Consider the following 24,934-nt stretch of genomic DNA (forward strand, 5'->3'; position numbering starts at 1 on the left):
GCATTAAACTTTAATAGGGTTCTTGGACTGAGTCTATTACCTTTGGGGGGAGGTATCATGAAAACATATTAGAATTGTGGAAATAGACATTATCTGTTCAGATCTGCCACCTTGACAGGATGCTAAAGGATGGAAACTAAATTGATGTGGTATAGTAAGTCTAGCATGACCTAGAACAACTGGTTTTGTAATGTTGGTTGTTAATTGTGGGTGTTCACCGAGCATATAAATGTGAGCTGCATCTCCATGGGTTCAGTCTTAGAGCACCAGCTGGTGAGCAATGCTCGGAGCCGACTTGTAATCAACTTACATCATCTTCAATATGAAGATAGCCAAAGTGCCACTGCTTCTGACCCTGGCCCTTTGCCTCATACAAGGTGAGCAATTTGCATGTAATCTAAGCCTCTTGCAACACATGGCAAAGCCCTGGGCAGGGACTTGTCTCCCTCCCCCTGCTCCTAAATGTATATATGTATGTATGTTTGTGTGATTATATGTATTTGTGTATGTATAGTCTTGAAATATCTTGCCAGACACAGAGTTTTGAAGAATTATATATGTGGCTTAATAACTATTTTGTTAACTTTAGAAATGGCAAATAGTTTGACATAATCTGAATTTTCATCCTTGAGAAATCCTTCTATTCTATAATAGTTCTGAAAAGCTAATAGATCCTTCCTCATCTTCCTCTCACCAAGCATATTAATTCATACTGTTAGGAATTATATATATTGTGCGTATATATGATACTAAGCATATCAATTCATACTGATAGGAATTATGTATATAATATTTAAAACTTTAGATGTATATTTTATAAATAATAATGCTATATTCATAAACTATTAAAAATCAAATTTAATCATCTATTCTTATTTTAAAGTAGTAGTGCCTTCTAGTGCATTTTATTTCTGTGTTCTCCAATCCTAAGTTGATTAAAAGCATTTCCCCTGGGCGCCTGGGTGGCTCAGTGGGTTAAAGCCTCTGCCTTCAGCTCAGGTCATGATCCCAGGGTCCTGGGATGGAGTCCCACATCGGGATCTCTGCTCAGCAGGGAGCCTGCTTCCTCCTCTCTCTGCCTTCCTCTCTGCCTACTTCTGATCTGTCTCTGTCAAAGAAATAAAAAAAATCTTAAAAAAAAAAAAAACCATTTCCCCTAAAAGGTAAGATACTTTTGTGGGAAGTAGAAGGTAGCTTTTTGTATTTGTTATTTGAATTTGAAGGGAACATTAATTTCCTAGACTCAGTCTTGCTCTGAAGCATTTGTATTTTTTTAGAAGATTTTTAAAATTTATTTGACAGAGAGAGGGACAGCGAGAGAAGGAACACAAGCAGGGAGACTGGGAGAAGGAGAAGCAGGCCCCCTGCCAAGCAGGGAGCCCGAAGTGGGACTTGATCCTGGGACTCTGAGATCATGACCTGAGCCGAAGGCAGATGGCTAACCAACTGAGCCACCCAGGCTCTCTGAAGCATTTGTATTTTTAAAAGAAAATCTCAGAGATGGAGTGTCATGAGATCATTATACATAAATGATGCCCAATTTCCTAAAATAAGTATATAAGTACAAAAGGGAGTCTGTTAATGAGAAAGTATAGTAGCCTATGATTTTAATTATTCTTGATTTTTGTCAGATCTCTAAGTTTTGTAGCTGTAATGAGGAGAGAGGGTTGCAAGAATTCAGAAACTTTCATTTTATGTACATATATGATATAAACTTTATGCTACATTATACTTATAAATTATAATTGACATGATACATTTGTTGTATTATAATTTTAAAAGAGTTCTACCATACTGTGAAAGGATCTCTTTGAAATTAGATATTTTGAAGGGGGTAAGAAAGTACCTGACTACTATTTTCCAAAGTAATTAGACTTTTATGAGTGACTAGACCTCTGTAAGTACATGTACTGATTTCCTGGTGAAGTGCCCTCATTTTATTTGCCATGGTAAATTTTAACATGTTCAAAAGCAATTTGAGGTTCTATAACATGCAGTCATTAAAATAAGCAAGGCACTGCACTGAGTGAATCGTTTATTTGTTGAATAGTTTACATTCCCTTAACTTTGGTTTCTGTATTTTTGTCCCAGATGCCGCCAGTGAGGATGAAAATCAGGTTAGTCCTGCTTTTTCTGTTCATTGAAACCATTCCAAAATCTCTAAAGAAAAACGGCCTATGGCCAACACCTTCACATTAATAATATAGACATATTATACTGATAGGCACTAGTAGCTTTTGTTAAAAACACAGAAACAGGTCTTTATGAAGGAAGACATGAATCACACACAGACACACAAACACACATACACATCAATGTATTAATGGTGATGGATGTCTGCAGGATGCAATCTACCATGTTAAAGGAGTGCTTTCAAATTCCATAAACAAACCAGTGAATTAGTATTGTTTGACTTAATAGCTGAAAAAGTCATGACAGACATAGAAAGCAAAAATAAATGTCCTGTGGTCGTTGTGTATAAAGGGGTTGTCTGTAACTTGTATATAGTCAGTGTATATATATCATTCAGTAAACATTTACTAAGCATCTATCATTAGACCCTGTGTGAGTCGTCAGGGATATTGGAAAATAAAGATAAATAGACAAGAATTCTCCCCTTGTGGCGCTTACATATTAGTGGAGAGAAACAGATAAGTTAGTAAGTAAATTAGTAAAATATATAGAACATTAAATGATGATTAATGTTAGGAGGAAAATGAACCAGAATGGAAGATAGGAATTTCTGGGGATGGAGGTGGTATCAATACTTTAGGATACTCAAGTAAGTTTTCTCTGAAAAGATAGTATTAGACCAAGGAGCTGAAGGTAATAAGTCCTGCAGATTTTTGCAGGTGACAGCAGATCAGGGAGAAGAATTTGTAATGGTCGAGGCCTTGAGTCAGGAGGGTGTCTAGCCAACTATTAGAGGTCTTTTGTTTGAACGATAAAGGTATCATTTTCTTATAGAAGTTAATTTTTTTTTTTTACCTATTGGAAAAAAAAAATAGTGGGTTACATCCCAACCAGTACAGGAAAGAGTTTGGCCCTGGAGGGCTTTAGTTTTTCTGAAACCTGTGGAGAAAGCGCAAACAGCAATAATAACAAAACAAAACAAAATGGAAACAAGCCAAAAGCTAGAAGGTGGAGTGCAAGTAAATACTTGCTGAAAAGCAATCTCCCCACCTCAGGATGCCTTTTTGGTGTAGATCTGTTCTTGTTTCAACCCTCTCTCATTGTTGGGTAATTGAGAGGACATTCCTTCTTTCTCAGGGAAAACCCTCCTCCTGCTTTCAATTTGTATGGCCTTTTCCTGTTTTCCAAGAAGAGTATGTTGGATTATTTCATAACTCATAAAGCAGCATTGAGTTCTACCTTAACTAATTAAACTAACTAATCTTGACCTTCTTTCTGGGTCTTGGTTGTCCATCTGTTAAAAAAAAAAAAAAAAAGCAGCAGGTCTTTCTAGGAATTAGCCATTCATCTCATTGTGATACTGGAGAAGTCTGTCCAGTTCAGGAATTATCCTGATTGGTAATGTTCTTTTTCAACGGACCACTAAAAACTATTAAAACCTTCATTCTAGTGTTTAATGAATCTTCGTTTTCAATACTTTCTGAAGACCTGCCTCACAAGGGATATAATTCTATCATAAAAAACAACCAGGCTCTTCTCTGATTGTATGACAAATTTTTATCTAGCCTATATAGAATCAGTTACATCTGGCAAGCTAAGCAGTAACTTGCAATGTGGCATTAGATACTGTAGAGTCAAGAGACTAGACAGATCTCAAGAGGCCCAGTCATCAATCTGTTGCCAGAAATTATTGCTGTGCTACTCAGATAAGATCACTGGGTGGTGATGATAATTTTAGAGATATTTTAGTAGGTCGCCATTGGCAAAATTTCCCAGGGCTGGTCTCTGATATTATTTATTTGGTCTCTGATATTATTTATTTATTCTTCTTCACCATTAATCATTCTGCAAGTGCTACCAACTGCCTCCCATGTTTAAGGGGCTAGGTGAAGTACATCATTACCCATTTGACGGTAAGCACAGTTTAGGTGAGGATGCTTCTGCCTTATTGCTATATCCATGCACCTAGGCATATCCGTGTCACCCAGCGAAGTAAATTAATATCATAATGAGTTTTTGTTGACTGATTTAATGATTGTTATAAAGATACAGGGGGCTGGATAGAATCCTTTTCTTTTTAAAATTCAATTAATTAACATACAGTGTATTATTACTTTCAGAGGTAAAGTTCAGTGATTCATCAGTTGTATATAACACCCAGGACTCATTACATCACAAGCCCTCCTTAATGCCCTTCATGCTGTTACTTTTTTGTTTGTTTGTTTGTTCTGGCAAAATTGAAAAAAAAAAAGGCTTGCTCTAAAGGCCCACTGGATTTTCTAATAGGGAGTATAACATATTAAATCAGTACTTAGTGAGATACTGCAAATGCTCCATTGATTTTAAGAGTGACATATAGCAAGTCTTCCATAAAATATATTGAATTAACTTGTTCAGCAATCTTTTTGTGTTCCTTTTGACAGTAATTATTATTGACCTACTGCGTACTAGGTATTTTACATGTGTCATATTCCAGTAATAATAATCACAACAATAATAAAAAAAAAAGGAGGAAGAAGAGGGGAAGAGGTTAATATAATTATTATCTACTATGTGTTGGGCACTTTGAAAGTTTTACATACTTATAATATTTAATCCTCACAATACATATGGAACATATGAAATAATATCCTCTATTTTTACAGATAGGATAAGTTAGCCATCCAGAAGTTAATTTGTGAAGACTATTGGGCTTGTAAATATCTACCCTGGAATATAAGGTCAGGTCTTTCCATTTCACTAACTGTTTTGGAAGAAAGCTTATTAAGTAGATTCGGAATCTCCAACGGACAGTCAGTCATTGTTTTTATTTGTCTTCTTCTTTTGATGGAGTGAATGCTTCTATACAAAGCAGGTATTGGTATTTAAATAGTATTGCTGAAGGAAGTTCTTAGAGGGTAAAGTCTTGCTTTGATGAGATTTTAGTAAACACACTTTTTTTCATCTTTTCCTTAGGAAACATGTGATGAGTATCGGACATTGATGAAAAATGGAAAATTATTTTGTTCCCAAGATAAAGAACTTTTTCAAAGCCCTGATGGAAGAGCCTTCATCAGTAGATGTGCCGCGTGCAAAATAATACTGTGAGTAAACTTCCTCTTTAAGAGTTTGGGTTACCTGCTATTCTCTGGACTAGTGAGTATATTTTTGTGTTCTGTCAAATACATTTTTCTAACTTGCAAAGTTTAAATAAAAATGCTTAGCAGATCATTCTGACCCCTCTTCAGGTGGAGTTGGATAAGTGCCACCTACCTGATAAGATTTTAACAATCACACAAATGGTATTCCAAAGCATTCTAGAGCATCCAGGGTTAATACTTTATGTGGCACTTAATAGTCTTTTGAAGAAGTAGTCCCAATTTGAGTTTTCTGGCTCTGGGGAAAAAAAGAATTCTTGGGTGGTGTGTTAAGCCCTGACTTTGTTGTACGTTTGGGACTGAGGAAAGTCCCCTGGGAGTGATGCCGAATTCTCCTTATGGCAGCCAGCCAGTAGAAAAACTTAAGCGGGACACACCCTAATCCTGTGAGTTGCCAGTGTTTTTAAACATTTCGGGATTATGCTAGAAAAACATGGTCTAAAGAACTGATTTTAGATTCCACGTCCCAGCAGCTCAGAAAGGGCCAGTGTCCTGGGGGTTTACTGACATCTATGCAATGCTCCTTAGCTTGATTTCCTTCTGTTTAATGACACCTAAAGGTGGAAGAAGGCTTGTTATCCATTGAAAAATCCTCAAATCAAAGTGTTCTAATTGGTTTTCGAAAGGAGGTCATCTTTAATGTCTGACCACCATCAAAACTTCAGCACTGATATCAAGCCTATACTAAGCTTATCCATTTAAGATAATTATGTTATAATAATTAGCATTTTAAATGCCAGGGGGTATGTCTCAGGGGATTTAATTTGACATAGTCAATAATATTGGGATAATGAAGCTGTGATCACATATGCTGCTCCTAGTGAAGAAATTGTGGAAGATAGAGAAAGAAAGGAAAGATTTAAGGGGTGGGGTTGGGGGAGACCCAGGGCTAGTTGGTCTCTTGAAAGCTGAATGTAAACCAGCAGATGTATTATTTACTATAAAGCTTCCTTCTTGTTATAGGATGTCTTCCTAGGAGACTGAAACTATGAAATACAGTACATTTACTGAAAAGTAGTTTGAAACAAAAATAAAATGCCTTGAGACGTACAGAGCAGGTTATTTATCTCTTTGAAGTCACTCACTCAGTTATTGTTTCTGTCACCTATTTTAATTATGTTGGAATAAACTTGGCTTCTTAAACTGAAAAGGAGATATACAAGGCATAAAAGCTCTTAAATTTCTGAATTTGCCCTGTGGGACCTTACAGTTTAGAACCAAAACAAGCAGATAGATTTTGGTTCAGTGCGAATATGGTATTTCAAGGAGACTCTTCCAATGATGGCAGAGATGGCTTTTAGAGTTGGTGACCACCTGGGTGTTGGAAGCATGAAAGGGGTCGGGGAGCATAGTCTGTCGGTTGTGCCATTAAAGGCAGAGATTCTTGCCTCCTGTAGAGCCATGTCTGAGACATTTTTCAGCACTGAAGTAGAATCATGTCTGAGATATTTTTCAACACTGAGGAGAGATTTATGGTCCCGTAGCTAATTTCTGCACATACCTACCTCCACATCAGATATACTAGATTGAACTGAGAAAAAGAATCATAATTAAGGTTGGCATATATGCCATTATCCCCCAAGCTGGGAAAGCATTCTAAGCTATGCTACTCCCTGCTTTCTTCCAGGGAAAAAGAAGCAAAATCCCAGAAAAGGGCCAGCTATTTATCAAGAGCCTCTCGGACCACTGCCCCAGAAAAGGTGAGATTATTTGAAGTCAACTTGTCGTTATTGCTTTCAAGATTGTGTTTGACTCTATTTAGAGCTACTTGTGTATTTCCTAATTACTAGGTCATACCTGTTGTGAGGCCAACTCCTTAGGAAGCTGTTGATGAAGCTGGGGTTTATCACTAGGAATTCTGACAAGTATTCGTATCACTCCAGGTCTCCTGGGTAGTTTCTTCTCCAGTATCTTCTTGCTGTTCCTCCTCTCTGTTCCTGACACATAATTAAAACAATCAGTCAAGGGAGATGCACCCAAATTACTGTAACACCCCTGGTCTAACCAAGCTAAAATTTTCCCCATCAACGTTACTTAGGAATGTCTGAGAATCTTAGCCTTCACAGTAAATCTACTTAACCACAATCTTTGCTTGAACTCAACTGGTCTCACTTTTAAAACAATAACACAGTCAGCACTCAATTGGTCAATCATTGCAAATCCTTTATCTGAGCACAAGCGAGCAGCTTCTGTGTTCTAAAAACATCTCTGGAGATCAGAAAAGTTTCCTGGAAAGTTCCAATTCTGCCTTTAGTTGTCACATTTAGAGAGAGGCTCATTCAGTATGATCTATTCTCCTTCTCCACCCTCTCCTCCCATCTTTTTCCTTCATGAGAAACTAATCAATGATGTTTTAAGATAGAAAACACAGCAAATGACAAACAAAAAAAAATGAAATACACTTACATACCAATTCTAACAAAACTATTTTGAAATATTTCTAATCATACATTTACTGAATTTTAATCAAATAAGATTTTTAAGAAATAAAATTTTGGAATTCTAAGACATGATCCTTTTCTATTATCATTTTATGCCTGAGTTATAATTTTTAACCTCTTAAGTCCTTATGATTACTTGCCTTGCTACCTAGGAACATACTTAACTTACAAATTAAGGTAGTCCATATTTGGCTGCAGGCCCTTCAGGTAAAATTACTTGTTTAGATTTTTACTTGTTTGTTTTTGAATGGGTTCATGTAATTACACTGGTTTTTGTTGTTACTTTCCCCCATAAGAGAGAAAAATCTACCTACTTTCTCTGCTTAGATTCCTCACATGAAAAATCAACCCAATGTTCACTTTCAGAATAAGGTGCTCTACCTCTTCAAGAATTTTCCTCCTACATGGGGCGCCTGGGTGGCTCAGTGGTTTAAAGCCTCTGCCTTCAGCTCAGGTCATGATCCCAGGGTCCTGAGATTGAGCCTCACATCAGGCTCTCTGCTCAGTGGGGAGCATGCTTTCTCCTCTTTCTCTGCCTGCCTCTCTGCCTACTTGTGATCTCTCTCTGTCAAATAAACAAATAAAATCTTGAAAAAAAAAAAAGAATTTTCCTCGTACAGACAGCCTTTCTCACTTGCAGCATCAATTTCTTCTTCACTAGTATGTCATTTTTTCACTTTCCGGCACTAATATCCAATCCATCTACAACTCTCATTGGTATTGTCTCCAAAGTCTATCTCAAATATAACCTCTTTTCACCATTTTCATTTCTATCATCCGTAGTCCGATTCCTCATAATCTTTAATGTATTTGGTCCATTTAGAGACTTTTACTTTTTAAACTGATTGATTCACTCATCAATGTTTCTCATTGGTGTAGATTGCCAACTATGTAGGATATCAAGTCCATATGTGTGTATCTGTGTGTTTCTGAGTTCCCTATTCTGTTCAGATGAGCTCGTTGCTTCAGTAACTAATAAGGCAGGTCCTTTTCTTAATTCATCTTTTTCCAAGTTCACTTACTTATGCATAGACACACATTTTCCCATATACTAGAAATAAAAAGTTTATTGAATTTATATAAAATCCAACTTGAGTTTGGGAACAAAGTGATCAGGGATACAAAGAATTTTATAAATTAATTTAAGTTAAATTGACATTTTGTAATATGAGCCTACCCAACTCAAGAGCACAGAATACCTGATCATTAATTCATAATCATTTCTGTCTGCTTTATGAAATCTATTAAGTATTCTCAACAGATTTTTATAATTTTTGCTAATACCTAGAAAATTTGTCATTTTACTGATATTTTGTTTGGTATTTTGTTGTTTATGGTATTTCTGTCTGGTTATTGTTCTGTTGATTTCTACAGGCTAATCTTATATTGAACAGCTTTATGATATCTTGTGTTAATTCGGATAGTTTTTTGAGTCTGTCATTTTTTTCTTGGTAGTTGATCACATTATCTGCATAATAGGAGATAATAGGTGTTTTATACTTCCTTTTCCATTTTATCACTCCTTTATTTCTTTATCTTTTCTTATATCATTGTCTAGGATCTAGAATTCTGTAGTTAAACAGTAGTAATGATAATGAACATTAGCTTGCCCTCTCATCATATATTAAAAGGAATATATCTAGAGTTTCTCCGTAACTATACTTACTGTAGGTGTTTTATAAATAAACTTTAGCAAGTTTAGAAATTTCCTTTCTGTTCTTAATCTCCTGAATCTGTTTTGATCATTACCAAATGTCTTTTCTACAACTGTTGAAATAATTTTCTGATTTTTCTCTTTCAGTCTATTAATATAATAAATTTCTTGATAAATCTGCTTATGTTAAACTATTAATGTTTTCTTAAGGTAAATCATACTTAACCATACACATTTTTAATACACCATTGAATTTGGATAGTATTTCATTTAGAAAATTTGAAACTATTTTCATAAGTAAAATGAAAACACTTCATTTTTCATTGTACTGGAGATCTCATTTCATTTAAGTTTACTCACTTCATTTAAGGAGGTTAGCAAATCCTCTATCCAAAAAACAACTATAAATTGAGACAAAATTGACCAAAACAATCATAGCACTCTGGAAATTGACCAATAGCCAGTGTCACTCTGACAAGCATTTATGCTTGAAAAACTGCTAGATTCTTAATAGGAACAATGCAGGGGGTGGTCTGTGATGTTCCTGTTGAGGGATACTGCCGTTTCACTCCTTTTGCTTGGTCAGCAACTGCACTGTCTTTATTAAAGTAATTTAGAGTAGTGGGCAACAATCATTTCTAGAGATGTTTTCAGTGGCTGTCATGATTTTCACTAAGAGTAAGGAGCCTGAAGTTGTAGCATGACTGAGGAAAGCCTGTTTCTGGCTGAGTCTTCATACATGGGCAGCAGAGAGCAAAGAGGGAATGAGCAATCCACAAAGTTTTAACTGCCTAAGACTGTGCACAAGCACTTCGAAAACACACATGAAGCAGCTCTTTCTGCTTACAGGTCCTGTTCCTGTACTTTAATAAAACCACTTTTTTTGCACCAGAAAAAAAAAGAAAGAAAGAAAAAGAAAACACACGTGAAAAAAATCCCAGTGGAAACCAAATGCTGGGGCAGATGTAACTATATCCTGAAATTTTAATGCCCTCCCCGGTACATACAGGCCTATCTGCAAACATTGGAAGCCTTATTAGCCTGAGGTGTTTGAGCCCAAACTGTGTCTGATCATTGGCCAACCACTAAGTTATAGAGATAGATAAAGAAAAACCTAGAGAGACAGTCTTAAAAAAATAAAAACCATAAACATTTTCATGGGAGACACATCAACAGCTGTACACTATAGGACAGCAAGAAATCAGAGAGTTAGCCCAGCCAAAGATGCAAATAAGCAATAAGGCAGCAAAAAGAATCTTTAGAGTGAAATCATTATTCAAAATGTCCAATCTTCAACAAAAATTGTGCAATATGCAAATTAACTGGAATGTATGACCCATATTCAGGGAAAGAAAAGCCAATGGAAACTATTTGAGTGTCCCTGAATGTTAGATTTCACAAAGACTTGAAGCAGCTATTTTAAAAATGTTCAAATACTAAAGAAAACCATAGGTGGATTATTAAAGGAAAGTATAATGACAATGAATAAACAAATAGAAATTTTCAGGAGATAGAGATGGAGATAGACAATGGTATATATCTCAAATAGAAATTCTGGAGTTGACAAGCATAAGTCAAATAAAAAATTCAGTAGAGAGGTTCAAAAGCAGCATTGAGGTTGCATAAGAAAGAATTACTAAACTTGTAGAAAGATCAATAAAAGTTAATAATAGAAATAGAGAAAAATATTGATAAAAAATGGAGCCACAGAGTCTCTGAGGTAGCAGGCATGCCAAAACATGTGCAATAGAAATATCAAAAATAAAAAAGAGATAAAATAGAACAATTATTTCAAGAAATAATGGCCTAAAATCTATCACACTATATTTTTTTAAAATTACTCATTACATTCAAGAATTTCAACAAATCCCAAATAGGATAAATATAAAGCGATTGGAACTTAGGCCATCATGATCAAAATGTTGAAATCAAGAGAAAATGTTTGAAGTGGCAAAAGAAAAATGACACATTCTTTGTACTGGTTACAATTGATGACTGGCTTCTCATCTAAAATAATGAAGGCCCAAAGACAATGGAATGGCATGCTCAAAGTTCTTAAAAAAAAATTAAAAGAAAAAAAAGTTTATCAATATTTTATATCCACCAGAGTTAATCTATAAAAACTAAGTCAAATAAAGATATTTCCAAATGAGTGAAATCTGGGAAAATTTGTTGCCTTCAGACCTGTCTTACAAGTAATAATAAGAGTAGTGCATTAGCTGAAAGGAAATGACTCCTGGATGGTAACTTGGACTTACAGAAAGAAATGAAAAGCACCAGAAATGATAAATATATATGTTAATATGAACTACTTTATAAATATATTTCCCTTATTTTCATCTAGTTTCTTTTATTTATTTTTCATTTTTTAAAGATTTTATTTTTCAAATAATCTCCACACCCAATGTGGGGCTTGAATTCACCAAGATCAAGAGTCCCATGCTCTACTGACAGGGACAGCCAGGTGCATCTCACCTAGTTTCTTTTAAAGATACAATATATAAAGCAATAATTACAGTGCTGTTTTATTGGGTGTATGGATAAAATATTTTTTTAATTAATTTATTTTTTTTTAATAAACATATAATGTATTTTTATCCCCAGGGGTACAGGTCTGTGAATCGCCAGGTTTACACACTTCACAGCACTCACCATAGCACATACCCTCCCCAATGTCCATAACCCCACCCCCCTCTCCCAACCCCCCTCCCCCCAGCAACCCTCAGTTTGTTTTGTGAGATTAAGAGTCACTTATGGTTTGTCTCCCTCCCAATCCCACCTTATTTCATTTATTCTTCTCCTACCCCCTTAACCCCCCCATGATGAATCTCCACTTCCTCATATCAGGGAGATCATATGATAGTTGTCTGTCTCCGATTGACTTATTTCGCTAAGCATGATACCCTCTAGTTCCATCCACATCATCACAAATGGCAAGATTTCATTTCTTTTGATGGCTGCATAGTATTCCATTGTGTATATATACCACATCTTCTTTATCCATTCATCTGTTGATGGACATCTAGGTCTTTCCATAGTTTGGCTATTGTAGACATTGCTGCTATAAACATTCGGGTGCACGTGCCCCTTCGGATCACTACGTTTGTATCTTTAGGGTAAATACCCAGTAGTGCAATTGCTGGGTCATAGGGTAATTCTATTTTCAACATTTTGAGGAACCTCCATGCTGTTTTCCAGAGTGGTTGCACCAGCTTGCATTTGTATGGATAAAATATTTAAGATAACTATAGTACAAAGGGGAATAAAGAGCTGTGCTGGGGCAAAGTTTCTATATTTTACCAGAATTAAATATTAATCTTTAATAGATTGTGATAAACTAGGAGGCATATTGCAATTACTAGAGTAACCAGCAAGAAAATGACAAATATAATAAATAAATAAAATGAACACAATAGTTAAAAAGACACCCTAGAAATATTTAACCAAAAAGAAGGCAGTAGTGGAGGATTAAAGAAGTAAAAAAGCACAAAAGCATATTGAAAACAAATAGAAACATAGCAAATAAAAATATATCAATAATTATACTAAATGTAAATAATTTAAATATTCCAGTCAAAAAGTGGAGATTTTTGTCTGATTAAAAAAAACAGCTATAGAATATCTCCATTAGGTATTCCTTAAATCCTAAGACAGAAGAAGTGTGAAATGATGAGTGATACCAGGCCAAATATAACATGAGAGAGCAGGATTTGCTACATTACCATCTGATAAAATAGACATTAAGACAAAAAATATTATTGGAGACAAATAGGGACATTTTGTAATACAAAACTATTAACACACCAGGAGATATAACAATTATAAATATATATGCTCCTACTAACAGAAGCTCAAAATGTATAAAACCAGATATTCTTTAATTAAATGAAAAAAATAGACAATTCAGCAATAATAATTAGAAATTTTAATACTCTACTGTTAAAAATGATAGAACTAGACAAAATATCAATGATATAGAATACTTGAACAACACTAGGAACTAACTGAAATATACAGACTGTTTCCCCAATGATTGCAGAAGGTACATTCTTTTCAAGGAACAATGAAACAGTCTACAAAATAGATTAAATGCTAGGATATGAAATGTATCTCATTAAATTTAAAATAATTAAAATCATACAAAATATGTTTTCTGAAAAATGGAATTGAATAGAAAACCAGCAAGAGCAAGAAATTGGAGAAATCCCCAAATATTTGGACAGTAAGAAGCAGCATACTTCTAAATAATTGATGGATAAAAGAAACAATCTTGAGAGAAATTAGAATATAATTTGAACTGAAGAAATATAAAAACTCAATTCAAGACTTATGAGCTTAGCTAAAGCATTGTATAGAGCTTTAAATACCTAAATCAGAGAAGAAGAAAGGTCACAAATTGATAATCTTAACTTCTACATTAAGAAACTTAGAAAAAGAAGAGCAAACTAAATCTCAATCAAGGAGAAGGAAGGACATATTAAAGAATAGAGCAGAAATCAATAAAATAGAAAACCTTAAAATAATAGGAAGTTAATAGACCAGATGTTGGTTCTTTGAGAAGATTAACAAAGCTGGTATACCTTTAGACAAAATGCCCTAACAAAAAAGAAAAAAAGTGAGAGAAAACAAAAATTACCAAATCAGGAATGAAATATGAAATATCATTATATACCCTAGAGAAATTACAAGGATTATAGTAGAATATTATGAACAAATATGTGCCCCAAAAGTAGACAACTGACATAAAATAGACAAATTCCTAGAAATAAATGAATTACTAAAACTGACCCAAGAAGAAATAAAAAATCAAAATAGATGTATAGCATGTAAACAAATTGAATCCATGATTAAGTGAAAGAAAAGTTCAGATTTTCTTGGTGACCCCCACCAAATAGTGAAAGAAGAAATAATATTAATCTTGTATAGACTCATTCAGGAAATAGAAGAAGTAACACTTATTAGCCAGTATTATTTTGATATGAAATCCAAAGGAAGCTATCACAACTATAGAAGACTACTGACAAATATTTCTCATAAACGTACATAGAAAAATATTTAACAAAATATTAGCAAACAGAATCCACAACAACAACAACAAAAGATAAAACCATAACCGAAAGAAATTATTCTAGGAAAGAAAGGTTGGTTTAACCACGGAAAATCTAGTATACCATATTGATAAAGGACAAAAGTACCTCATTATTTCAATAGAGGCAGAAAAGGCATTTAACAAAATCTAACAGTCATTCAAGATAAAAAAAAAAAAACACCACTCTTCTATTTCTCTTTCAAACATGAAAACACACAAAATCACATGCACAAAACTACCAGTAGATAAAGACTTCCTCAGCTGATAAAGGACATCTATGATAAAGATATATGATAAAGCTATAACTTACATCTACTTAATGGTTAGGGAGTGAATACTTTTACTTTAAGACTAGAAGAAAGTGAAGATGATTGCTCTTACCACTTTTATTCAATACACCGCTTCTATTCAACATTGAGCTGGTGGATATGGCCAATATAATAAGGCAAAATTTCTTTCCTTTTTTTTTTTTTAACAGATTTTATTTATTTATTTATTTATTATTTATTTATTTCACAAGAGACAGCGAGAGAGGGAACACAAGCAGGGGGAGTGGGAGAGGGAGAAGCAGGCTTCCTGCAGAGCAGGGAGCCCAATGAGGGGCTTATCCCAGGACCGGGGGTTATGAGCTGAGTTGAAGGCAGATGCTTAACCGCTTAATGACTGAGCCACCCAGGCACCCCAAGGCAAAATTTCTTAATTAATTAAGATATTCTGCTTGGAAGAAAAGTAATTTTTTTTCATTGTAGGTACATGATACTGTATATAGAAGATCCTAAGCATCCATAAAAAGAAGCTAGAGAATGAGTTTAGCAAGAAACTAATAAATGAGTTTAGCAAGATTTCAGTATACAAATCAGTAATGCAAACTGCATTGTATTTCTGTATACTAGCAATGAACAATCCAAAAATTATTATCAAGATGGCAATTCTCCCAAAATTAATCTATAAATTCTACATATCCCCTACAAAGTCCTAGCTGACTTTTTTTTTTGGTAGAAATCAACAAATTAATTTTAATATTTATATAGAAATGTTGCGACACCCAAGAGTAACTGACTTCAAAATGTATTATAAAATGACAGTGAACAAAACAGTGTGTTATTGGTTTAAGGACAGGCATTAAAGATCAGTGCAGTGGAATGGAATTGATATTCTTTCCATTTATGGTCAAATACTTGACTGACTTGTCAAGATAAAACAAATGCTTGGAAAATTTAATATCCATAAAAATAAATTTAGACTCTTACCTTACATTGTCCATAAAAATTAACTCAAAATGGATTAGAGTCTCAAATTTAAGAGTCGTAACTATAACATTTCTGGGCTAAAACGTAACAGAAGAAATTCATGAATTTGGGTTAGACAGAGTTTTTAAATGTGAAACCAGAACCATGCTCTATAAATACAAAATTAATAAGTTGGACTTCATCAAAATTACAGGCATACTTCATTTTATTGCACTTGCTTTATTGTGTGTCTCAGATGTTTTTACGAATTGAAGGTTTATGGCAATCTTGCATCAAACAAGTCTATTGATACCGTCTTCCCAATAGCAGTTGCTCATTTCATGTCTCTGTGTCACATCTTGGTAATTCTCCTAATATTTCAAAACTTCATTATTATAAATTTTTATGGTTATCTGTGATCAGTGATCTTCAGTGGAGAAGAACAATGAAATTAATGTTGTTTTCATGACTGCTAATGCAACATCCATTCTGCAGCCCATAGATCAAGGAGTAATTTTGACTTTTAAGTCTTATTGTTTAAGAAATATACTTTGTTAGGCTCTAGCTGCCATAGATAATAATTTCTCTGATGGCTTTGGGCAAAGTAAATTGAAAACCTCTAGAAAGGATTCACGGTTCTAGATGCCATTATGAACATTTTGATTCATGGGAAGAGGTCAAAATACAGTCTCAACATAGGAGTTTAGAAGTTGATTCCAACTTTCACGAATGACTTTGAGGGATTTAGAACTTCAGCGGAGGGAGCAACTGCAGATGTGGCAGGAATAGCAAGTATTCTCCAGAAGTGCAGGTTGAGTGTGGCTGAATTACCACAATTTTGTCATGAAACTTGAACCTATGAGCAGTCACTTCTTTTTTTTTTTTTTTTTTTAAGATTTTTATTCATTTGTTTGAGGGGAGGCATTGGGGAGATGCGGTGGTAAAGAGAGAATCTCAAGCAAACTCCTCACTGAGTACACAGGCCTACATGAGACTCCATCCCATGAGCCTGAGAGCATGACCTGAGCCAGAACGAAGAATCAGGTGCTTAACCAACTGAGCCATCCAGGTGCCCCGAGGAGTCACTTACATGGTTTCTTGAGCTGGAATCTACTCCTGGTGAAGATGCTGTGAAGATTGTTGAAATGACAATAAAAGATTTAGAATATTCTGTAAACTTAGTCAGTAAAGCAGAGTTTGAGAAGATTGACTCCTAGTTTTGAAAGATGTTCTGCCGTGGGTAAAATGCAGTCAAAACGGCGTCACATGCCACAGAGAAATCATTCATGAAAAGGAGAGTTCATCGGTGTGGCACACTTCATTGTTGCCTTATTTTAAGACATTGCAACAGCCACTCCAGCCTTCAGCCACCACCATCCTGATCTGTGAACCAAGACCCTCAACTAGCAAAAAGGGGAAGACTCACTGAAAGCTCAGATGATGATGATAATTTTTTAGCAAAAAAAGTATCTTTTAATTAAGGTGTGGACATTGTGTTTTTTAGACATAACACTATTGCACCCCTAAAAGACTACGGGATAGTATAAACGTAACTTCTGCATATACTGGAAAACAAAAAATAATGCATTTGACTTGCCTTATTGCGATATTTGGCTTTTGCAGTGGTCTGGAACCAAACCTGCAGTGTCTCCAAAGTATGCCTGTACAAACATTTGGACTTCGAATAAAATCACTGAGACAATAGAAAAACAAGTATGGACTGAGAGAAATACTCATATACAGGGTAAAAGACTTTTATCTACAATATGTAAGGAACTCTTTACAACTCAATTATAAGAAGGCAACTCGATTAGAAATAGCCATTACACTAAAAATGTAATGGCTAGTGAGCACTTAAAAAGATGTTTTACATTATTATTATGTAGGGACATGCATATTAAAACCTCAGTGAGGTGCTGTTATACACCCACAAGAATGGCTGTAAATCCTCAAAACGGAAAATACAGAATGTTGTTAAGATTGTGGACAAACTGGAACACTTAGAGATGGCAGGAAAGAGTATTCAAGAGTGCAACTACATCGGAAGACAGTCTGGCAGCTTCTGAAGAAGTGAAACATAAATTTGCCATATGACCTAATAAATTTGGTCTGAGGACTCTGCCCCATTGAAGTGAAGACATATGTCCACATGAAGCCATGCATGTGAATATTCATAACAGTATTCTTTTTAATAATCCGAAACTGGAAACAATCTAAATGTCTGCAGGTCTGCTGGTGACGGATAAACAAAATGAGCTACATTTATAGAGTGGAATTTTATTCAGAAATAAAAGGAAAGTACCCCTGATAGTGTTATGACATGGATGAACCTAAGAAACATTATGCAAAGTGAAAGAAGCTGGAATCAAACAATTGCATATTTATGATTCCATGTATAAGAAATATCCAGAAAAGGTAAATTTATAACCAGAAAAATCTGTGGCTGCCTAAGGCTAGAGCTGGGAACTGGGATTAACTGTAAATGGGCACAGGGGAAACTCTTAGAGTGACGGAAGTATTCTAAAACTGAGGTGATGGCTATACACCTCCATAAATTTACCAAAATTCATGCATTTTATGCTATGTAAGTAAAACCTCAATAAAACTGTCTACAATTATTTTTCAGTTAACATGCCTTCTCAATTTTTGGAATAACTTTTAAATTATTATTACTCAGTACAAGTTTTCAGTTTTTCTTAACAATTTAGACAGTGGATTTTAAAGCTATTAGTACTTGGGCATTTGGAGGAGGGAGTATCTCAGACCAGTTTATCAATGGGATTAATGTCTGTTCCACTTTTCCTATCAAACCACTGTAACTATTTTACACTTTTTTGGTATCTCTGTCTCTATTTCGGTTTTCAGATGTTTTAGCATATAGATACTGATAATATGTTTTTGTTGTATATATGTGTCAATTTTTATATAGTTACTTAAAATGATGATTGCATGTGTTTTTATTTCTGTCTTCTCTATCTCTTACCAACTGTCATAGGAATTTGAGTATCAGCTTTTTGGTTAATCTTCTCTATTTTTTTTGTTGTTGTTGTTATCTGTGTCACTTGTTCTTATTTCTTTATGTTTTCTCTGGTGCACATATTGTAATGGATTGAGCATTAAAATTTTTAATTTTAAGATTCCATGACAAGGGTATGTAAAGTTACTAATGATCATCTATCTCAAGATTGGTGCTTGAAGTGTTTCCGTTTGTCACTCTTCGCCAAATATTTCTTGGGCAGAGAACATAGACCATATGACATTGATCCTTTGAATTTCCTAAGACTTTCTGAGTAGCCTAGTAAATATTCCACTTTTATAAATGTTTTCTATGTCTTGGAAAAAATGTTTATTTGCTGTTTCCTGGATATAGTTTTCTATAAAAATCTAATGGCATAAGCATCTTAATTTTTTTCCTTGATCTATCAGTTTCTGAGAAGTATATGCTAAAATCTGTAAATCCAGTTACTGATTTATCTTATTCTATCAAAATTTTTTGGTTGCAGTCTGACGGAGGTAGAGCCTATATTATTAAGTGAACGAATGCTCAGTAATTATTATATCCTTATGTTCTGTTTTCCCTTTTACTTTACATAGTGTCTTTTGTCACTTATGATGCATTTTGGGCTGAATTCTATATTTTTAGTATTATTATTACTACATCTGCTCTCTTCTTATTCATTTTTACCTCATATCTTTTGTCTTATTGTTTCAGTATCTGTGTGCTCTTTAATTTTAATTTTCTTTTTTTTTTTTTAAGATTTTATTTATTTGACAGAGAGAAATCACAAGTAGGCAGAGAGGCAGGCAGAGAGAGGAGGAAGCAGTCTCCCCGCTGAGCAGAGAGCCCGATGCGGGGCTCGATCCCAGGACCCTGAGATCATGACCTGAGCTAAAGGCAGAGGCTTTAACCCACTGAGCCACCCAGGCGCCCAATTTTAATTTTCTTTTATCATCCATACCTGCTCAATCCTGTTTTTCATTTAAAAAAAAATTTTTTTAAGTACTTTATTTATTTGACACAGAGAAATCACAAGTAGGCAGAGAAGCAGGCAGAGAGAGAGGAGGAAGCAGGTTTCTTGCTGAGCAGGGAGCACGATTCGGGGGCTCGATCCCAGGACCCCAAGACCATGACCTGAGCCAAAGGCAGAGGCTTAACCCACTGAGCCACCCAGGTGCCCCTAATCCTGTTTTTTAAATCCAAGCACAAATTGTATTTTAATTTGTGTGCTTAGCTCATTTATAGTTTGTTAATTCTGTTGTACTAGGACTTGGTTCTCCTAATTTTTTATATTTTCAGTTATCAGACTTTTAAAAAATAATTTAAAAGTAGTTTCTTCCTTTCAGTTTTCTTTGATGATGAGTTAAAGGTTGCATATCTATTTTGACTCTTACTATGACTCCTCTTAACCAAATACCCATATTTTAACTATTTATCATCACTATTACTAATGCCACTGTTTATTGTTAAATCTGTATCTTCTCCCCTAACATATGTTAGCTTGCTTTTATTTGGTTAAAAAGCCCTAAACTTCAGGCATCTGGGTGGCTCTGTGGGTTAAGCCTCTGCTTTCGGCTCAGGTCATGATCTCAGGGTCCTGGGATCGAGGCCCACATTGGGCTCTCTGCTCAGCAAGGAGCCTGCTTCCTCCCTTTCTCTCTGCCTGCCTCTCTGCCTACTTGTGACCTACGACTCTCTCTCTGTCAAATACATAAATAAAATCTTAAAAAAAAAAAGCCCTAAACTTCTCTAATTTATTATTGACTAGATTCCATCTTTGAGTTGCTATGGCTGTTTCTCTGTTTCTCTTGTTTTTGTTTTTCATTTTTCATTGATTCTAGAAATGTTCACTATTTCTTCAAATATTTTTCCTATATATGGTTGCCTCATTTGGGGACTTCTAATTCTATTCCCCATGTTGTTTAGATTTTCTCTTCTATTTTAAATTCATTTTCCTTTATGATTGCTTCTCTGAGAGTTTCTTGATCTAGTCTTCTGGTTTACAAATTCATTAGGTACTTGTACCTATCCTACTTTGAGTCTTTCTACTGTTTTATTTATAACTATTTAAATATTTTCCATGTCTAAAACTTCCACTTTTTTTCCGATTATAACTTTTTTTTCTTGTTTCATATTGCAGATATTTTCTCTCTAAAGCATAGTTACTCTTGAAAAATTTTTTTTCTATGCATTCTGATAATTCTGCTTCAACTGATACTGAATCTTGCTCACATTACCATTTTCTTTTATGTTTTGTTCCTCACATATACAGGTATTCCCATTCTAAGATTCCATAATAGCTTTAGTTATTTTTTTCTGCTACACTGAGTGAGATGGTGTTCAAGGCTACGCTCTGTCTCTGCCTCTCTGGTGAGTGTAAGGATAGGAAAAGGGATAAAGCCTAGATCAGAAGTTTCTGGAACTAGCGTTACCCCTCCACTCTGTTGCCAGTCCACCAGGTTGGGAATCCATCTGTAAGTTCTCAGAAACTGTTAGTAATAGGAAGATGTTTTCTTTCTAGGTTGTGACCTACCAGCCCTTGGAGTTTGGAGGGGGAGGAGGAGGTGGAGTAGTAAATACCCACACCTGTTCTCATCGCCTCACAGCTGGGCTTTTTTTTTTTTTTTTTTTTTTTTTACAGCTGGGCTTTTTATCTGCCCTATCATCACCCTTCCAACACCTGTGACCTAGTATGCTGCTGTTGCTTTTGCTGAAGAGGGAGAGCAGTGATTGTCCCAAGTTAATAAAATCAATCCATGCCACCCATGCTTCAGTGGTTTCTTCAGAAATGACCTTAGAGAGAAAACCAGCCCCTCTCCTGCTTTTTCCTTATGCTTCAGACACACTTCTTTGTGCCCCTTCAACAGGACAGTCTAGTTCCTATCACAAATCCTTTGCACGTGCAGTTCTCTAGGCCTGGAATGTCCTTCCCTCAGATCTCTAATGGCTGGTTTCTCCCCATTAATCCCATTTCACCTCGAATGTTACCTTTACAGAGAAATCTTTCTTGACACTCTATTTAAAATAACCACCATTCTAGTTATTGTTCCAGTTATTTTTAATAGCATTTATTTAAGTTAAAATTATATTTATGGTCTTTAACTTCTCATCAGAATGTAAGTTCCTTAGAACATACATTTCTTTTTTTTTTTTTTTTTTTTTTTTTTGCAGTGTCTTAGTCTGGTAGAAACTCAGAGCCTAGCAAATTTTGAGGAACAAATGAACAACCAAATAAATGCAATACCTATAGCCATTACTTATCTGCACTCTATTTTAACTTTTTCCCAAACAGATGACATGAATAGTGGGTTATCTCCATAGCTTTTTTTTTTTTTTTCCTAATTAAAATTCTTTTTCCAGGTCACCTGGGTGGCTCAGTTGGTTAAGTGACTGCCTTCTGCTTAGGCCATTATCCTGGAGTCCCAGGATCGTGTCCCACATTGGGCTCCCTGCTTCAGCAGGGACTCTGCTTTTCCTCCTGCCTGCCCCTTCCCCCTCTCGGGCTCTCTCTCTCTCAAATAAATAAATAAAATCTTAATAAATAAATAAAGTAAAATTCTTTTTCCTTTTTTATTGTCTTTTGGAAGTATTCCTCAATGTAACATTTTGGTTCACAAATTCTCTACGTATTTGTATCCATTATTCTTTTATTTTTTCTATTGTGTAACATACTAGGTCACAGGTCTATATTCTAAGTGTTCCATATCTATATTTAAAATATTTGTGTTATGACAATAACATCAAAAGTTTATTTTGTCATGTGATGTAATAACTGAAAAATTCTCCAATGTCATTCTTTGCTTTTAGATAGAAATTAAATTCAAGTTATGTCTAGGTTTTCTTTAGTTAGCTCATGTCACAATAGTGTTGCCAAATAAGGTTTCCTAGGTATTTATTTGACGCTCAGCACAAATCTGTAGTACAGATGGGGTGTGAATTTCCATTTGTCAGTTAAGAAAAGTAAGGTTCAAAGAGGTGGAGTGAGTGGGTGGCGGAGGTGAGAATCAAATCCTAGTTTCCAGTTACCACCTAGTGTAGTTGTTTTTCTCACCATATGGGTATGTCCCTAAGTTTGTATCATATTATTTGAGCTGAGATTGGGGTGCTCGCTTCGGCAGCACATATACTAAAAAATGAGCTGAGATTGGGGATTTCTTCCATCATCCCCAAAACATGTTTCATGATTGGCTTGATTGTCAGTGTAGAAAATGTTTAAAATAACAACAGTAATAACAGTAGGTGGTTTTGACATGCTATGCGCCATTGTAAATGCTGTGCATATATTCGTGCACTGAAAACCATTTAAAATGTTGAGAGGTTGGTACTATTGTATTTTGCAAATAAGGACACTAAAGCACAGAGGGATTAAGTAACTCCCACATCACACAGCAGTATGTGGCAGAATTTGAATTATGAGCCCAGCAATCTGGCTCCTGATCACTACCCTGATCTATAATAATAAAAACTTTATTGCAGCTTAGAGTTTACAGAGATCTTTCCTATACATTATCTATTAGACTTCATTACCACTCTGCAGAGAAGGAGGGCAGGATTTGATAAACAGTATATACAAAGTTTCAGAGAGGAGACTTAGCCTACCTCACCAGATGGCCAGTGGCTGAGATCAAATAGCAATTCTTTGTCCTGAAATCTAATTACATCTCTGTTCTTGGGCCATGTTCTATTATCCATAATGTTATCCATACAGTCTGTTTTGCTCTTCAGTTAAGTTATATTGTTGTGGGTTTAAAATGTTAACCTATTTATGTATCTATGTATCTAACAAATATTTTATCTCTTCTATTTTGATGTTCCTTGATAATGTCTCTTGCAGTTGAATTGTGATGATTTCAGGAAAGAAGAGAGAAATGGGGATTTTATTTGTACCTTCGACAACGCAGCCGTTTGTGGCACAGATGGGAAAACCTACAGCAACAAATGTGCGCTGTGTGCTGAGAACGCGTGAGTATCTGCGGCAGGCTTTCTCCCTAAAGCATACTCTCCATATAAGTACATGACACAGTTTTTTCTTCCAGTCTTTAAAATATCAATTTATTTTGTGAGAGTTAGCCAGCCGTAAATTATTAGGACCACTCCTTTTACTATTCTTACGGAAAAAAATACGTAGTGCAACACTTTATATTTTACAAAGCACCTTTGTGTGCAGTTTATCAGATAGTTATCAGTATCTCTGTGAAGTAGACAGACATCTGATAGATCTAAATCTGTGTATCTCCCTGTGTGTGCACATATAAGCACACATATATGTACATATACTTACACGTAACAGACATATTTCCATTTCTATCTGTCTTTCTAGGAGTATATCTTTGTTCACAGAGAATTATTTAATCATCAAGTAATTTTTTTCATTTAGTGCTCAGTAATTTATAATAGTAGATAGAGAATTGGAATTTTTAATATTGAACTTCTCCCCATTGATTCGACCTTTGTCACATAGCTAACGCATCTTGCTGTCCAACATTTTGTCCCCATTTCATTCTTTGTGTACCTCAGTGCTAAGTTTGGTTGTCAGTTGTCTTCAGTCAGTAAGATGGCACACCCTGCTTCACAGGTTCTAGCCTGTGGCCTCAGTCTTGAATTGTCTGCTCTTCAGTTTTTGCAAATATAAAGCAACCAGTGCTTGAAGCCAATAAAGGGTATGATAAACATTCAGTCTTCAGGATTGTGCAAGAGTTATCCCTTCTTGTCATAAGTATCTTTACCAAAATACAACTGAATCAAATCACTCTGATCCTTTGCATTTTTGCATTTTCAGAGATGCAGTCTGAAATTAGTGCCTTCACCTCTTACGAGTGGTCAACATAAATGGAAAATACAGACATAAATACAGACATACATACAAAGAACAGACAGGTTTTATTAGATATGTATTTTGTAATACTATTATGAGCATACTGTACATTTAACTACTATTGTGTTTTATATGGAGGGTCCTGTGATAGAATGTTTAAATCTCATCAGGTCTAAATTTCTCATCCCTAATTTCTGGTATGCTTCCTACATTATACAGTGAGAGCCATACTGCTCATTGGGTTTCTTCCTTAGCTTTGCTTACTAGGAGACTCTGCAATAACATTGGGATTCGATTTGTTTGTTTGTTTCCCTCAGAGGTTATCTTTTGATAGAACTTTTTTCTTATCACTTTTTTTTTTTAAAGATTTTATTTATTTATTTGACAGAGAGAGATCACAAGTAGGCAGAGAGGCAGGCAGAGAGAGAGGAAGGGAAG

General features: G+C 35.1%; 1 protein-coding gene across 1 annotated transcript in view; it reads left to right on the forward strand.

Annotated features, from left to right (window-relative positions):
- The first annotated feature begins 254 nt into the window (after positions 1–254).
- SPINK5 (serine peptidase inhibitor Kazal type 5) overlaps positions 255–24,934 on the forward strand; it is a 78,495-nt gene continuing 53,815 nt past the window's right edge. Inside the window, exons 1-5 of the mRNA XM_047731512.1 lie at positions 255–377; positions 2,092–2,117; positions 5,089–5,216; positions 6,898–6,970; positions 23,516–23,643. Coding sequence (XP_047587468.1) covers positions 323–377; positions 2,092–2,117; positions 5,089–5,216; positions 6,898–6,970; positions 23,516–23,643 — 410 coding nt within the window. The 5' untranslated portion in view covers positions 255–322. The remainder of the gene's footprint in view (positions 378–2,091; positions 2,118–5,088; positions 5,217–6,897; positions 6,971–23,515; positions 23,644–24,934) is intronic.

Source organism: Lutra lutra, chromosome 5, assembly GCF_902655055.1.
Source record: "Lutra lutra chromosome 5, mLutLut1.2, whole genome shotgun sequence".
Taxonomy (NCBI): Eukaryota; Metazoa; Chordata; class Mammalia; order Carnivora; family Mustelidae; genus Lutra; species Lutra lutra.